We start from the raw sequence: 17,406 nt of genomic DNA on the forward strand, positions 1-17,406 counted from the left end.
TGATGTAAACAAAACATCATCATTTTGAGCAGTTTCAACTTGTAGTTTTACAGTGTAGGATTAATTGTTATTCCAAGGTCCTAAAGGCTTATTTACATGGTCATTTGCAAATGTGAACATGGATCAATTAGCACAAAATAACGACATTTTCAAAGATGTTTGACAATCAGCTGACCATAAGTTAGATCTGACCAATCAAATTTGACGATGTAAATCCTAAATCAGGGTCAACTCATAACTACAGACTGTTTAAAGGGATATTTCAGTATTTTTGAATATTGCATCTATAACACTGAATAGCCTAGCTTCCTGGCTGGTACAACCAGCGAGTTCTTCTTAAAGGAACAATGCTCACTGAAATTACTGAAGGCTAATGCACTTCTACTGCTAAGTATCTCATATGGCCCAACTTAAAAAATACTGAAGTATCCCTTTAAGAGCGATAATTTCTCAAAGAAAATCAAGCTAAACAGAGGAAAACATAAGGTATAAAACAAGTGTGCCAAAATACATATTCATCCCTGGCAGATAATGTGATGTGTAAGGCACACATTAAATTACTTGTGGATCACAGAAAGAGACATTAATTGTATCCAGAAAATGTTGTTTTCTGTCAGTAGAAGGCATACTTGATGTAATATCTCTCAGCTAAAGGCAAACGGACCTTATAGCCTGTTTGCACAATCAACGGCTCTGTCGGTTCAAACACTGGTTCCTGAAAATGATGTAAACAGTACCTGTGTTGCCACTGACTCACAACTTTTTCATCTTTTCTTTTCAGACAATTGGAGATTTTTTTCTCCAAACCGGTCAGTCTATCTCGCTCATCATCACTCACCCAGGAAGGTGCTGGAGATGAACTCAGACACCTGGTTCCCGGATCGGCTCATCTCTGATAGGTGAGTCAGCTCTCGGTTCAGCATCCTCTTGAACTGAAAGGAAGAACGACAGACACAAAAGAATTGGAGCTTTCAATGTGAAATAAAAATAAAAAATATATATCTTTACTTTTTACTGCTTCCAACCCAGGATATCAAATGTGTTTATACAGAAAACGCTGTAACATTGCTGAGAAAAAGCAGAACAAGTGGTTGAATAAATGTGTGTAAATGTTTTTAAGGCTCCTGCAGGAATGAAAAAAGGTATTTAAAGTAAGTATGTACATGATGTGAACATTTTATCATTAAAGACCCAGCTGGCTTGGATCTTCTGATAAGATGTTTATAAAATCTCTCGTCACATCACAGGAGCTGCACCCAGGAATGCCCCCATTTCTGGGTTAAAACACACACACAGACACACAGAGCAGGTCAAAGGGTTTGTGCCACAGTTGTACGTAATCAGTAACCCATTTTCTTTGTATCTTTTTCCTATTTCACTTCTCTCCTCTCTGTGACCCCCCCCCCATTTTTCTCCCCTCTCTTGTGCCTAATTGAAGTGGCAGGCTCAAATTTACAGACCAGCCTGACTGATGTGAAGGAGAATACTTGAAATCAGGTATTTTCCATACTAGTTGCTAAAACAACGGAGTTAAAAAGAAGACTGCAAAACTCTCAAACAAAGACAGCTCAGCCCAAATACGTAATATACGTTTATTGATGAATTACAGGAATCAATAGTGATCACACAAAATAGACTATTACAGCCTTGCTGAGTGCTTACTGCGCAATTGTGTTCTGTGGGCCTATTGAATAACACCCACAGGCTTCATTGGGTGGCTTTTAAAATGGAGACAAGAGGCAAAGAACCATCTGCTGTCTGCTTTTGTAAGGTTGTGGTGACAGAGGAGGAATGAAGCACCAAGCACAAGTCTTAGTTAGGCGTATAAAACATATCTATAAAAAAGAATAATTTCCTTCTTTATAATAAAACAGCAGAATGTGGGACAAAGACATGGGTCACTGCAATAGTTTGGAAATCTGTGATTCCTGGCTTTCCCTCGGTTCATGAAGAAATACAGAGCAACGTAAACTATCCAGAGAACTGATGACCTGAAAAGACGTCACACTTGGCGCATACTGTCATCTCTCTTAAAGAAGAAGTGACGTTTCATATCTTATTTTAACCTCTGTTGCTTTTTAGACTTTTAACCTTCTGTTCATTTCCTTGAGAGTAAGAGCACTGCTCTGTCATAGCCTTTCATGCCTTAATTCCACTTCTTTTTTCATCATTTTTGCTGCAAAATAAAAACACTGCAATCCAAACTCACTTAAAGAAGTTATTTGAGCCCAATCCCTCAAACCTATACCAATTATACACCTATATTAAAAACAGACAAGTACCATGCACATAACCGCATGTATTTTTATGTGTATGATGTTTATCAAAAGCTTTCAGCTTGTGTGAATTTGTATGTTCATGTGAGCCAAATCTTATTGCATATGATCTTTTTTGGTCTATCTATCATCCAAAAAAGATGGATACAGACAAAAATCTTTTTGCATATGATCTTTTTTGGTCTATCATCGGAAAAAAAAAAGGATACAGACATGACCCACCTATGAAGCATTGTTTCATGGGTGACATGTAAGCAAGGGACTAAATGTGCTTTCTGTAAAACCTTTAAATCTAATTCTGTGTCAATGAAAAACATCAGCTACAAAAAAAGGCATAAGATATCTCTAAAAAGTAAGTATAAAAAAAGCCTTAAAAAAGTTAAAAGTTAAATACTCCAACCATAACCTAAATCTTACCTTTATGTATCCCCATGACACAGACAGAAGATAGTTAGCTTCAGGCATTTTGATAAAACAACCAAATGACTCCAGAAAGAGAAAATAGTGCAGCTTTATAACCCAAAACACAGTTCTGTTGATGACAGCACTACACAGCTCGTGAAAGAGAAACAGTCCTCAGCTGTGGCTCGTATAAGTCCTCAACCTGAAGAGGTCTGGAGTAATTTAGCTGTTCAGAGTCCATGAATGAAGCATCATGATCCTGTTTGGTGAACATCCACAGAAACGATCCCATGTCCCAGGAAGAGGAGAGGAAAAGAAGATTCTTGGAGATAAGCGGAGGAGAAGTGGCACCCCAAAGATCCGATGAAAGCATATCGTGACCACACAAACTGATATGAGCACACGCTCACACAGACACACTCTGACGGACAAACACACTGCTGGGGTTGTGAATAATTGATGATGATGCGGATGCTCGGAAGATGCCAAAGCAACAGGACAGCAGAAATGTTTCTGTCAACGGCGTCCAAACAGAGCTGGCTGCCTGCTTCTGTGTGTATGACACACGCTCCCATGTGAAGAGCGCAGGCTGCTCCACCAGCCGTGTCACGCTGCAGCAGCCAATCAGAGCTCAGGCATCAAAGAAGTGTGAGCTCATCAGCACCTCTGATTGGTTTGGATTGAAGCAGAGTTGAGGTCACCTGCTGTGGGATTGGCCGCCACTGAAGTCAGTGGAAAATCTACTCTTTCCCTTTTCCTTCCATTCCTGCAGCGCAGCGGCATGTGATTCTGTGTGGGTTTGTGTGCATTAAGTGCACGTGCCTTTGTGTGTATGCAAGGTATAGTTCCATTATATGCTGTATTATGTGGGTGGGTAGGTGAGTGTGATGACCAGATTAACCTTCTGTACCAGCACAGGTTACCTCATCTAGCATGATACAACAGTAGACACTCTTCACAGTATTCACAGGAGGTGAGTCACAGTTTTCTCACTGTTAGGATGATGTAAACACATGAAAACTAATTAATGCTGCTGAGGAGAATGAGCGTCAGCGCCGTCTGAAGTGGGCTCAGTTAAAGAGAAAGTGAAAGAGCAGGAAGCTGTATGGCCATGAAGCTCAAGAGGTCATCACTTGAGACTGAAACAAAGACTAAACCTTAGCTTATACAATCCTCCTGAGCATATCTTATGCATTGCAACATGCTGTTAACAATTGCACTTATCATGCATGTAAGGTTGATTGTATGTGTTTTAGTTAGGGACATCAGCATTAATGCACTAAGCACAATGCACTTAAGGTGCATAATCAGTGCATCATTTTCTAAAATTGTATGCTTTATTGCTCTTTGAGCACACTTTGGTTAAGCCAATGCAACAACTCCCTGCAGCCACAGTGAAGTAAAATAAGTTCACCGTTGCTCCTTAATGTCTCATTTCAGTTTAAAAAAGACTCAAACAGCTAAGCAGTCAAATCAAAAGTCGCCTGCACCTGGGTGCCAGTTTGGCTCAGTTGCACAGATGCCCATGTGCAGAGGGCTAGTCCTCCATGTACTGGTCACAGGATTAAATCCCAATCCTGGAGATGCATGCCGTCCTCCACTCTCTTTTCCAATATTTCCTGTTTTTCTTTTCCTCAACTTTTCTATCAAAAAGCAAAACAATTATCTTTAAGTAGTCATCTGCACCTTGTGTTGTCAAACATTTCACATTAGTTCCTTTTCAATCCATTAAAAGTTCATTTTTTCCATGGTTAAGTTCATGTTGCAATTTTTAATGGACCCACAGGCCCTTATTCTCTTTCAAAATAAAAGCAGGTCTGTATCTCGACAGGAAGTCACTTACACCTCGTTTAAGACGTCACAAAAATCTAAAATGAAACAAAAATAGTACAAAAGTGCAAAAAAAAAAAAAAAAAAAAAAATTAAAAATTTGATAAAAAAGGGAGAGTGACTGAATTCACAACAGGAACTCTGAGGTTTATCACATTAAAGTTTTTAATTGTTTGACAACCCTATATCTTCAGTTACTATTGTAGTGTCTTAAAGGAATCCTCATAAAACACCAGCAGCTTTAAGCCAACTAGCACATCCAACCCTCTTATCTGATGAAATACAGTAGTTATACCACATAGTGATGCCCTGATCATGGTCTTAACAGCTCATCATCAATCAGTATGACTGGCCATTAAAAGATACAATACAAATCATATTTTGCATTTTTTTATGTATCAGCTGGTTTAGTCTCAGGTCAGTCAAATTAGCTCTGGAGCATCTGGAGCAGCATAACCTGACAAAAAGAGGACAAAAGTCATCTTTATTCAGTCCCCAGCATGCTTTTACTGACTTTAATCACCTCTGGATACAACTACTGTTGGCTAGGTTCTTCATCAGTGAAAGCTTAACGAGGGATGGCAAAGAGAAAACCACTGTTAAAGGAAACTCATATTAAGTCTTGACTAGAGTTCACCAAAAGGCACGTTGTAGACTCCGTGGTCAAGTGGAGGAAGTCTCATGGGTCTGATGAGAACAACATGGTGCTTTTAGGCCATCAGACAAGACGCCAAACACTGCACATCACAAACACAACATCCCCACTGTGAAATATGGTGGTGAGAGCATCATGCTGTGGGGATGCTTCGCGGCTTCCCGGAAGGCTTGTAAAGGCAGATGTTAAAATAAAACCAGTAAAATATCAAAAAGTCCAGGAGTACAATCTTATTCAGATGAATTATCACTGGATCATTTATGACGTCAAAATTTCCCTTTTTTGTAAGGTATTCTGGGGAGGGGTTATTTTCCCAAGTAAGATGTAAAAGAGTGATTTCAGCAGTCTGAAAAATAAAAGTTCATGGAAAACCAAGCGGGTACTCAGTAAGATTTCACTGAATACTAACAAGGCAACAACATGCCAGATAAAACATTTTTGTTCTGAAATATTTTGATAAATTGATCATTTTAGAAAACAGTTTTCACAGGAGCAATTCTTCAAAATCAACACCCTGTCTATGCAGATTTAATAACAACGCTTCTATTATAGCTGTAAAAAAAGAAGGTTCCATGACATCATAAATGGGGTCATTTGTTTTGTTTTGTTTTACTGCCAGAAGAAGGAATAAAACCGTGCATGTGCAGGTCCTTAAACATAGCAGCTCTGACAGCAAAGGTAAAGTGGTGACATACTTGATGATACCTAATAGGAAGAGGATTATGAGATGACTGGTGACTTATACTGTAAATATATTTTCACTTCCACAATGTAATAAAGTTTGATCTTGAATCATAAATCCTGTTCCTTTAAGACAGTTTATTCAGTCATTGAGACCTGTACTCTGAGGAGCATCATTTCTCCTGTTTCTAGGTGTTTTTTGACTGCATACGTCTGTTTCGTATATCTGTGATGTTTCGCTGCCCACATGAATCGAAAAGGGACCCACCCTGTCTCTGATTACTTTACACCCCACCTGTACAGGCAGCCCGGCACTGAGAGTAATTTACAGCTACACCAGAGCAGATGAGACAACAGGCTAACAGAGATCCAGCAGCTTTGATTGACTCACAGCCAAGCAGGCTGATACAAGCTCTCCTAACACACACTAACACACACACTCACAGTTTACTCCCTGCAGAGGCAAATACACAAATATAACACCCACAGAAACACAAACTCCCACTCTGTGTCAGACAAAAATAGCACACAAACATTCATTGCTTGGCCGAGAGGCGTGAACACAACCTTTTGGGCAAAAATTGAGAAGTGTCACACCAAGCTTAGCTGTGACTTGTGTGTAATTTGTTCTTTGTTGCGGGACAAAAATATACACTCCCGTCTGTATATAGCCCAGGACACCTTTGAATCTCATGATCCATATTTACTCTGGTGGCAAACGTCCCCTCTCTGCTGGTACAACAAAACCAACTAGTTCAGTTACAACACAATCACTTTGACTGGCACCAATGAGTTTATAACAAAACAAGGGCTTACAACAGTTCAGTGACAACTCTCGGTTGAACTTGACCTCACTGTTGTACAGGTGTGGACAAATATTAATCTGTCAAATAGGTTGTACAGTCAGTCATAAAGGTATTGAAAAATTAAGACAGTATCCTTTTATTGTTTAATGAAACCATTAAAAGTTGTATCCAATATACCAGTGGTTCTAAATGTGGCGATTGGGACCCCCCCTTGGGGGTCGCAAGACACTGAGAAGGGTTGTGAGATGTCTTTTCACATACAGAGAATATTTTAAAGTTTTCAAATTGTATATTTTACCCATTTTTGTAAAAAGAATATGCATATAATTAGAAAAAAGCATGGTCATTTGATGAGATTTAGGGTAGTGTTTAAAAAAATCCTTTTAAGTCTGTACACCACTTTTCTTGAATGTACATGACTGAGTTCAACGATGCTTCAACCATCTTAAGGCACGGTGGGGTCCCCAGTCCCTGCCACCCTTATTTTGGGGGTCACAGCTGAAAATTTCAAATACTCCTACAATAAACAGCAGCAGCACTGCTTGTGTTTCAAGATGCTGTAAAAGTGAGAGCAGAGTTCTTGTAAATTGTATAGGCCTCATTAGTAACATGTAAAACAACACTCAGTGTTTAGGTATGCTTGTGTAGTGATGGCACCAAGTAATGGCATTATGCTATAGTCTTCACTAAAATCAAAATCTAACATGTACAGCTCATTTTAATGTCTTTAATGATAATGTGATGTTTTAAAATTCTTTAAGTCTTTGTTGTGAGCCCAAAGATATGAACATAAATATACTGGATATAGTCCAATGTCCATGAAAACACATGGTAACAGAATGTAGCCACTCTGATGAAGCAGCAAACACTATGTATTTAATAGATTTACAGCCTATGGAAGAAGTTTACTTCACATTATCACATCTGATTTTACTATTCGATTACTTTTACATTTTTTAACAACTTCTGAGGGAGGAAATACAAATAGACTTAATGCATTACATAAACACACAGGAGACAAAGTCTTTCTATTAAGACTTAGTGTAAAATAAGTTCTATAGGATATTTGAACTTTAACTTCATCACTAGAGATGGAGCAATACCAAAATTTCATATCGTGACAATCATGACAGTTACCAGTATATCACGGTATTGTTGTGATTTGCTGTAAATCTAAAAAGGTGCAGATTCATAATTTCATATCACTTCACCAAGATTGACATTAAAAAACTCTGGATCAAAGTAGCAGTCCTGGGACACTTTAAACATGAAAAATAAACATGAAAATCGTATCACATGTGCATTACTGTTGATAAGATTGTCAATATGTGATACTTTTTGATTTTTAAAACCACATGGTTTTATCAACATATTATTTATTATCATTATGTCTGATAGGACAGGAAAGTAACAAAGTTACTAAAGAAAAACTGATAGAAAAGTCATATTTTCAATCCAAAGCTCCTTATCAATACCACTGCTGATACTTTCCTGTTCAGCGGAAAAACAAGCAATCATCTATTTAAGCAATGTGTATGAGATGAGTAGAGTAGGGGTTAAAAGTTAAAAAGGTCACAACACCAACTGTTATATCTATTAAATTGCAGAAATAGCAAAAACGTTTCTCGTCCTCACAACTGGATTTATTCATATTTTCATCAAAAAGGTGAATTTACATTTTCTTTATGTAACACGTGAATACATTATATTTTAAACACAATCGGCTGTGAATGCATCCAGTCAGCTGTTAAGTGAGGTAGTTAATGTCTACTCTGCTGATTTCAAAAGATTTCAACATTGGATAAATATTTTTAAGTAACAGGAGCTGCTCCAAAGTTTGGGAGTGCTTTTATAAACTTTATGAACAGAAGAAGAGCAGTTAAAGCCAGAGAGTGTGTGCTACTATTACAGTCTGAGTTTAAGTTTTTTTTTTGTTTTGTTTTGTTTTGTTTTTTGTCAAGCTATCAGTTGAGGGTAGGCCTTCTACATTTTGGTTTGGTTTGATTCATACTGCTGATGTTTTTCCCCATTCAACTGAGTAAACAAAGCTACATAGCATGCTGTCTGGACATTATTCAGTGTGATACTAACGCAGGGTTATCATGGTTATCATGATCATTTAGAATATGAGGGGGTGGATAAACCTGTGGGAAAATCTCATCATGAATATCATTAATGCCAGTAACTGTTTCACCACTATTCATCACTAACATACCCCTGTAGAGCTACTTTATTGCACATTTGTACAAACATTTTGTGTTCTTTACATATTGCTGTTTTATCTTTCCAATATTAATGTTGTTAATTCCTTTTTAGCAGAAATACTGTTGTATTTATAGCTTTTTAATCCTTCTTAGTTTTTTGTCGACCAAAACTCGCAGTTAAATCTCCTCTTTGAGAGAAGGTATTTGGCAATAAAATGGTTCTGAGATAGAGGAAAAAGAAACACACCTTCATTTGATCATCCATCCTGATGTAACTCTGATAGTGTTATGAAGTTTGTGAACAACAACAGCTACAGCCGACTTTCAGTGCCCCTGTAGTAAACACTTCATTTCTGCTTAATTTTTGAGAATCAGTTAAATAAGCTTTTTCTAAAGGACTAAACATGAAATGTGCAAAAGTACGCACAGCTTCCCAAGTGTCTCTTCTACACACCCGCCTGCTTCCAGCAGAGTTATTTTGATTCACATAATACCATATGTCATACCTTGTTGCGATACAAGTTATATCAATATGTGAGAAAATATGTTGGAATAATGTTAAAAAATCATATCTGGGTCCAATTTAATACAGAAGCATAATGACAATCTATTCTACATGATGGAGAAGGGCCGGGATTGAATAAATATTGTTACCAACTCCTTTTGGAACATGTAATCTAATTCATTAAGTTTAATTTTACATCACTTTATTTCTTTAATTTTTAAACATCATTATGAAGTTGTATGATCAATTTGCATTCTTTTTCCTCCCTTATTCACAAGTTTATATTAAAAAAATACTATTTGGCAATATAACATCTCGCTGCCTTTATGATATGATTACCAACCACTGGTGGCAAAGGTCTACACTTTAATTTGATGAAATTTAGTGCTCTAAACAGATGTCTCTGCCTATTTGACCCCCCCCCCCCCTTTTTTTTAACTTAATGACTCTTTATGGTGGTGCTTATGACATGGGCAAGGTTTGTGTGAAAAGAAGTCAGCCAAAGGAAAAGAAAACATCAGGATAGAGTGAAATGGTGATCAAGGATGATACATGATAGAGGGTGAAAATAAATCATATATCAAAGAATAAATGCTTTGATCCTCTGCTTTGCCTTCAAAGGGGCATTTCAAATGTATTTGATAATCAGATATTGTGATGTATTAGCATTTTTATGGCTTGCAATACATCAGTTATTGCAAAACTGCTGTATCATGTCATTATTAATGTGAGCCGCATAAGGTGAATTGTAACACATCTCGATTAGATATTACCAAGAATGGGAAGAGCTCCAGAGGTGATGTTGTGGTTCAGAATAAGTAACTGCAACTTTTTAAAGGTAACTTGCACACAACCAACCTGTGACGTGACATGATGTCTCACTATATGATTCAGAATCTGACACACTGCATTGAGCGTGTTTTTTTCCATCACCTCCTAATAAGCTGCAGCTCCATTGTGCTGCCAATTTAAGAAATTCCACAGGAAAATGTGTGGGGGTTCATCTGTTAACATTACTGATCATGAGTTTGTCATATTCTTTTATGCAGAGACAGGCAGATTGCCTGAATGGACTCCATAAATGTGCATGTGAGAAAAAAAAAAAAAAGATGGAAACAACTTCCAAATACAGATTTTTTTTCCAGAAAGGTGTGTTTATAAAGAGTGAAAGTATGGATGTTAAATGTCCTGAAAGACTAACCCTGGAATTCACAATAAAGATGTTGAGTGGCACTAGTTATTCAACAATGAAGTTAGCCTGAAACAGACTTAAATAGATGCATCAGGTATTTTTGACAATGGGGCCGACTGGGGCTGGGGCAGCTTAATTCTTAGTTTACACCTACACATTCTGCATCATGTGTCAACACAGCGCAAGCTACAATTTTTGCACAAAGGAAGAAGGAGGTGTTTCATGCTTGCAACGCCAACAATTTATTCCTGTAATATTAAAGCTTATCCATCAGGCTCTGAAAGGAAAATGTTGCATCATTATTTTGCCTCTCTTTCCTGTTCAAAAGGTACAGAAACAGAATGGGGTAAACTTTTTGGGCCTTGATTTGAAGATGAGTTCAACCCATAAGTAGCTGAAGCTTGGAGAAGACAAGGACAAAGATGGCAGCTAACCTGCAGAAAGCATGTGACCTAAGCAAATGACCACAAATTAGAAAGACTAAGATATCTGGAGGGTCATAACAGCAATGAAAAGGGCCATGGGAGTGGTCCAAAAAGAGTAAAACATAACAAACTAAAGGTAAAGTCACACTGCATACCTGTTCTGTTGGCAAATTTGGCATTTAAGGTTTCAGTCCACAAAAGCTCATCTCCAATTAAAGTAATATTATTCTGGCTCCAAAGTGAGTCCAAGTAGGCCTTAGTAGTTTCTATCTCATCATATATTGTTACCAAGGAAACTATCCACTCAACTAGTATAAATGTGACCACAGGAGTGTCCTTAACAAGCAACACCAGACTAAACATGAATTGATTTATTATCTTTCATAAAACAAGTAGCACTGATTGAGTATTCTGACTGTACTAAAGGCATTTCATGAGTGGTGATAATCATGGTTTTCATTCAGTGGCAGCTACCATTGACCACTCTGTGGAGCTGTGAGCATATATAGTAGCTAGTTCAGGCAGGCCAAGGAGTCAAGCCCTGCCATAAATTGACATCAGCCAATCAAGCCCTCATTGGCTGACAGCTAGCTGATTCCCTCTGAGCACGCTGTTTGCTAATTGCACTCATGCTGCCATATTTAAACTGCTCTAGCCTGCTTTGCTGCTCCCTCTACAAGCGACTTTTTGCAACCCACCTCCACCCCAGCTCCTCCTATATGCTGTATCTGACTTAATCAATGCCATTCTGTTGTCACTGATGCTCTGCTCTAGGTTTTTTGCTACTTCTCTCCCTGCCTCAGGCACAGCAAGAGCAGAAACATGTGTTCCTTCTTAATTCTTTCCACACAGGCTTGTGGAAGAGCAGGGGGATGCCAGAACAGCCACACCGCCAAATATAAACAACAGCAATGGGAGCAGATTAATGACTTCTCATAAAGACAAACATTTGTAACTGCAAATCATGTTTGTTTCTTGATAAAGTGGTCCTTCAAATTTCTCACTTTCGACCCTTATACAGCACCTAAAACACCATTTAAATTGCTTAAAACAGAGATCATAGTCAGGGCCTAGCTTAACTGTTGATATGGAGAATATTTTCACTAATGCCACTGCTAAGATGACATGCTACAATAATACGGACAGTTATATGTATTTAGGATTTGTTTGGGCCCATAAAACTGCTGTTTGGGAAGGGAGGAGCAAGATATTCTTAATTGTCAAAGCACAGATTAACTGATATCAGCTGATGATAGTAGATAAATATCAAGTGTTTCTTTCAGTGTTCAGGTACTTTTTTTTTTTAAGATAGTCATATTCTGCTCAAGTTAGCAATATTTCATGGCAGAATTACAAGTCTGTTTGGCACTACTATTTTTTATGAGGGGGTCAAGCACAGATCTTGCTAAATAACAGAGAAAGGAATTTAAAATGGAATATGTGGGTCAGACAAAATGTGGGCATCCTTTTAACAATATGCCAACCAGATCACTGGGAAGATCATCTAAAAAGGGTTGCAAAATATCATGAAAGAGGGTGTCTTTACCCTTCAGTTTAGTATTGAGGTGTTCCGAATGTAAAACCTTAAAGGGGACATATTATGAAAAAAAAAACACTTTTTCAGGCTTTTCTAACAGAAATATGTGCCCTTGGCCTGTCCACAATCCCCTCAAGTACCAGAAAAATACATTCCTTCTCCCCCTCTCTCTCTCCACCTGTCAGAAAATGTGTGCTGAAACAAGCCATTCTCAGATTTTACATCTAGTGACCTCACCAGGGGCCTCAACACCCGCCCCCAGGTTTGGTTGGCCCTCCCCCACTTGGAGGACAGTTCCACCCTCCTCTACTGATCCTCTCAGCTACCAGCTGAGATGCAGGATAGATCATTGGGTTACCCTGCTGACTTTGATCTAGGAGATTGATGGTTCAAATCCCAATCAGGTCCTTAACTTTGGATAAAAGTGTCTGTAATATCATGAGTGCTGCATCCATTTGTCAGGGGCAAGGTCAGATAGCTAATTACCATTAGCTAGAAATGGCTCGTTTTGAAAAGGGCTGAAACAGAGGGGTTTTTAGACATGCAAAAAATCCAATACTTTTCAGCAACAAACTTCACAGGCATGTTTTGGGGATCTCTGAGACTGACATTAACTAGTCTTAAAAGGGTAAAATATGTCCCCTTTAAATGTTTCTCTGTACCATTGTGTAACTGAGGTCTCTCTAGAATCCACTGGAACAGAATACAACGCCTTTTTAGAAGCAGAAGTTTACTCATGAATGCAAACTGTGTGATGATGAGCATTGGAGGCTTTTATTGTGACAGGCCTGGCAAGAATATACAGCATCTATTAGCAGATACTTTATTAAACTTTAGCATCCCAATGCTAACAGATGGGGAATTGAACTGTGTCCGCTTGGAGAGACACAGTCACAACCTGCTTCTTTCAACCATTCAAGACTAAAGACAAGTGAATTGTGGATAAAAATACACCTTCAGCACGTAAGATGTTTGTTCCTGCTGCATCTGTTAAAGTAAAAAGTAGATAATTACTTCAGCAATTAGCCTGCCCACTGACCTTATGGCGAACTCAGAGCGCAGCTGCCTGACTCTGTGCCAAAGCAGAGAGACAGAAGTTGGGGATTAAGTTAACTGTTTTCTGGCACAAATCTTTCCATTATGATACATTTAGTGACCCGTAGGCCACCAGATTTTGGAACTTTACCTCACAATTCACAAAAATACAACATGTAGCTGGCTGTTAACTTTCAATGAAGGCAGTGACATCAGCTAACATAAGACTGTATTGAAATGAGCTGTTGGTGATGGTAGTATTAGGGGGCAGGATAATTCCCCAAAGGGACTGATGACATCGTGGGTTATTTGCCCTGCCCAAATTAAACCAGGCCAAGAAAGCAAACAACTTTCTGATGGGCTAAATAAAAAAAATCAGTCACATATAGATCTCAGTGTTCTCACATGTTAATAGCAACCTTATTCCAACATATCTAGTGTATAAAGACACAAGTTTTGAATTTCACTTCACTTTAAAGGACATAGCCAAATACAATCAAAATCAGTCCCTAATTCATTTTTACACTTTAAACTTAGGGGAGAAACCTGCAGATTAATTTTGTTTCAAAATTGTGGTGTTTGGTGTACTTTGTATGATAGTCTATACTGGCACTACTTTCTACTGTAACCTATTGAGACAGCAGAGCATCTTAGACATTGTCTCCTCTCTTGTTTGTTCTTTCTGGGACAGGTTCAGTAGGCTTGTCTCCTGCTTAGTAGGGGCATCAAACTGATGTTTGATAAGGAGTACCATGAAATCTCCACTTGTTTTATACTATCCATTGCTATTTTTCCACAACTTTAACTCACTGAGTGTCAGTACCATAGAAAAATGCCACAAAAATCCCTTTAACCAGCTGTCACAGCCTCCTCTCTTCTTTATACCTGTTGAAAATACTTTTAAATGTAAAGGTAAACTACTTGTAACTACAGATGTAAGATCACGAGTGCTGCATCAGTAATAATAGTGAACAGCTCCTGTTCCTGCTGTGTGATCCTTTAAAACAACAGAAATGCCACCTTCTCTGACCTGGTGTTATAAATCCCCCAGGATTAATAAACAGAGTTTGGGAATACACTATGTCAAAAGCTGACTGAGGTCATTATGGTGAAAAGCAGAAGGTTCTGAACTGCTCTAACAAATAAAATAGCTACAGAACCAAATGAATATCAAAAATTAAGGACATGCAGAGCTTGTACTCAATAATTTTGCAGGAATGTCACCGGACATCACATATAGAGGAAAGGAGGTGTAGACTTTGACTGATTTTAAGCAGGTAGTTTCCATACATTACTGACTTCTTAATGTGATATTCCTCTATGAAGATGAATTTAGAGGTCTGTTGAGCCATGATGAATGAAAGTCTGCAGGAAACAGACATAGAATAATGGCTTTGTGTGGGAGATGTAGTGAATGTGTTACCTACAATGTGTGTTTTGCAGAAGGAAGGTTGGTTGGGCCTGTGGCTGTTGCCATGACAACCAGCAATGGCTGTGCTGGTGAGAAGTAGTGAGGTAGTGCATGCTAGTGTTTTTTTCTCTCTCGCGTCTTTTTACTTAAGAATGAGACGGATGACCCAGCCATGCATGTGATTGTGGCAAATTCAGCAGCGAGTGTTACATGTGTCTAATTCCTTTGTCTGTTTGTCCTCCTCGCCTCTCGCCGATCCGTCCCCCCTTGTGTGACATCACAGAATGTGACATCACCAGAGCCCAGAGCTGATCAGCATTCAGAGCGGCACAGCAGCCTCCCTCCACACACACACACACACACACACACACATACATACAAGCACTGGAGGCGGCTGAGCATGCTCACAACGCAACCGCCTGCCTGCATGACGATGCTATCACTAACACACATTGACATACAACACAAACAGATCAATGTGCTTTTTGACGGCTGATTGGAGTCAAGCTCAAAAAATAAACACAGAGCTTAAACGGCAGCCAAATAATGACTGAAGAAGAGGTGATCTCCACTGACTCAAATATTTACTATCATGTTCATGTTGATGAACGAACAGCAAATCAAAAGGAAGTGAGGATTAATGCATTAAAGTCGATTATACATGAAGGAATAGTTTTGTTTAGGAACATTTTAGGCCTTGAAGAGAACCAGGAAATGTGTGAGAGAAAGAGCAGGGAATGCCATGCACCAAATAGCCACAGGCCTGAAGACCAACCTGAAACCAGTGTGACGAGGGCTCTTGCCTCTGTGTAAGGTCATCCTGCTCTAATAGAGCTAAACCAGTGCACAAGATGAAAGATCGTTTAATATTTTACGTTAAATCATGTATTGGGGATCTATCATCTAGAAGCAATGTTTTGAAACAATGCCGCACATCGGCTTGTCTCATGCATGAGCAATAAGCATAATTTCCCCTGCTGTTAAAAGTGTAAACAACATAAAGTGCCGTAAAATAACCCAAAGCCAACATCTGCTGGCATAAGGCTGTTTACATTCACTTCCTGTGTCAGATGTTTGCAGAAAAACTCTGCAAGTGGCCAAAAAGCAGTACATATGTGACACCAAATGGGCTTAACTGGCATAATGTGCACCATTTAAGTATCTTTAGCAAGACCTTGAGCTCAGTTTAAACCCAGACCCTTTGCTGCAGGCTATTTCCACTCTCCTTCTATCCCCTGCATCTCTTGCTCTTAAAAAAAAAGGTAAAACAAGCTCAAAAATATACATTTAAACAAAAAAATAGCATAAAAGGGTTACAAGATACTAAGACTTAGCAACCTTAGGGTTAGGGAAGTATAAGTTCATTAAGCCTTCAACACTTCAGCATTCTTTACAAAAAAATTCCACTTTCCACTCCCCACTCAAAAAAAAAAAAGTTTAGAAGCACATCTTGGTCATATCAACCACAAAAACACAGCATACTGAATCCTGGGTAGCAGCCCTTGCACACGTTTCTATAGATACACAAGCAGTGGGTTAATATGACTGAAATGATTGGATTAAAACAACCTAATGCATGTTAAAGAGGATGGATGAAAGATTCAAACTTGTTCTTCTTACCTTGTTAGAGGCCATCTCGCTGACCGAGTGTCTCGTCTGCAGCGTCTCCAGCTGGTCCAAACACCAGTCGAGCTCCTCCAGGGTCTCAGTGGCCAGTTTCTGGTAGGCCTCCTCTGCAGGGGCAAGACAGGAGGGCAATGGGTCAGTAAGGGCCCGCTTCAGAGGGCTAGTGGACGGCCCAGGCCCGGGGTCTCCCACCCCACATACAGCTAAGCTGGGATACCCCGAGTAGACACATGGGTGACTCTTCATACTGGACAGGTGAGCCAGCTGTGGGGGCCTGGGAGGAGGGCCTGAGTTGTCCTGTATCCTAACCCACAGATGAGCAGTCACAGGTCAGATGGAGCAAAAAAAAAAAAAAAGACCTCCAGTGCAGTCCTACAGTCCTGGGTCCATCATCTTATGAGTGTGTAAAATATAATCCCAGGGTTGGAGCAGGTGCACGGGGATGGATGGCAAACAGCCACCAAAGTCAGATCTGGGTATCCAAATGGGTGTTAACAGTAAGAGACTCACAGCAGAGGCAAAAAGGAGCAACAGCAACAGGGACAGACTCACTCATACACAGCACACATATCACAGTCAGCGATCTAGCTGTATAACGTTTACGCTGTCATTCATAAGGGAAATGTAATTCCAGTCATGAAGCAGGATGAAGAGCAGTCTGCTTAGCAGGCCCATGTCTGCCACAGGAGGGATGGAGGGAAGACTGGGACGGTGGGAAAGCGGATCCAGAGAGCGGCTCAGAAGAACCAGAAATCAATGTCAGTACTGTCCAACATGGAACAAACAGCAGACTGTTCACCACATCCTGACATGCTTAACAA

General features: G+C 39.2%; 1 protein-coding gene across 6 annotated transcripts in view; it reads right to left on the reverse strand.

Moving 5' to 3' along the window:
• The window catches only part of pde4d (phosphodiesterase 4D, cAMP-specific), a 386,351-nt gene that overhangs the window by 15,089 nt on the left and 353,856 nt on the right, over positions 1 to 17,406 (reverse strand). For all 6 annotated transcript variants that reach the window (XM_041787609.1, XM_041787610.1, XM_041787611.1 and 3 more), the window contains 2 exons: positions 16,580 to 16,692; positions 839 to 932 (listed from right to left, as the gene is read on the reverse strand). In XM_041787609.1, coding sequence (XP_041643543.1) covers positions 839 to 932; positions 16,580 to 16,692 — 207 coding nt within the window. The remainder of the gene's footprint in view (positions 1 to 838; positions 933 to 16,579; positions 16,693 to 17,406) is intronic.

This window comes from Cheilinus undulatus, linkage group 5, assembly GCF_018320785.1.
Source record: "Cheilinus undulatus linkage group 5, ASM1832078v1, whole genome shotgun sequence".
NCBI classification, from domain to species: domain Eukaryota; kingdom Metazoa; phylum Chordata; class Actinopteri; order Labriformes; family Labridae; genus Cheilinus; species Cheilinus undulatus.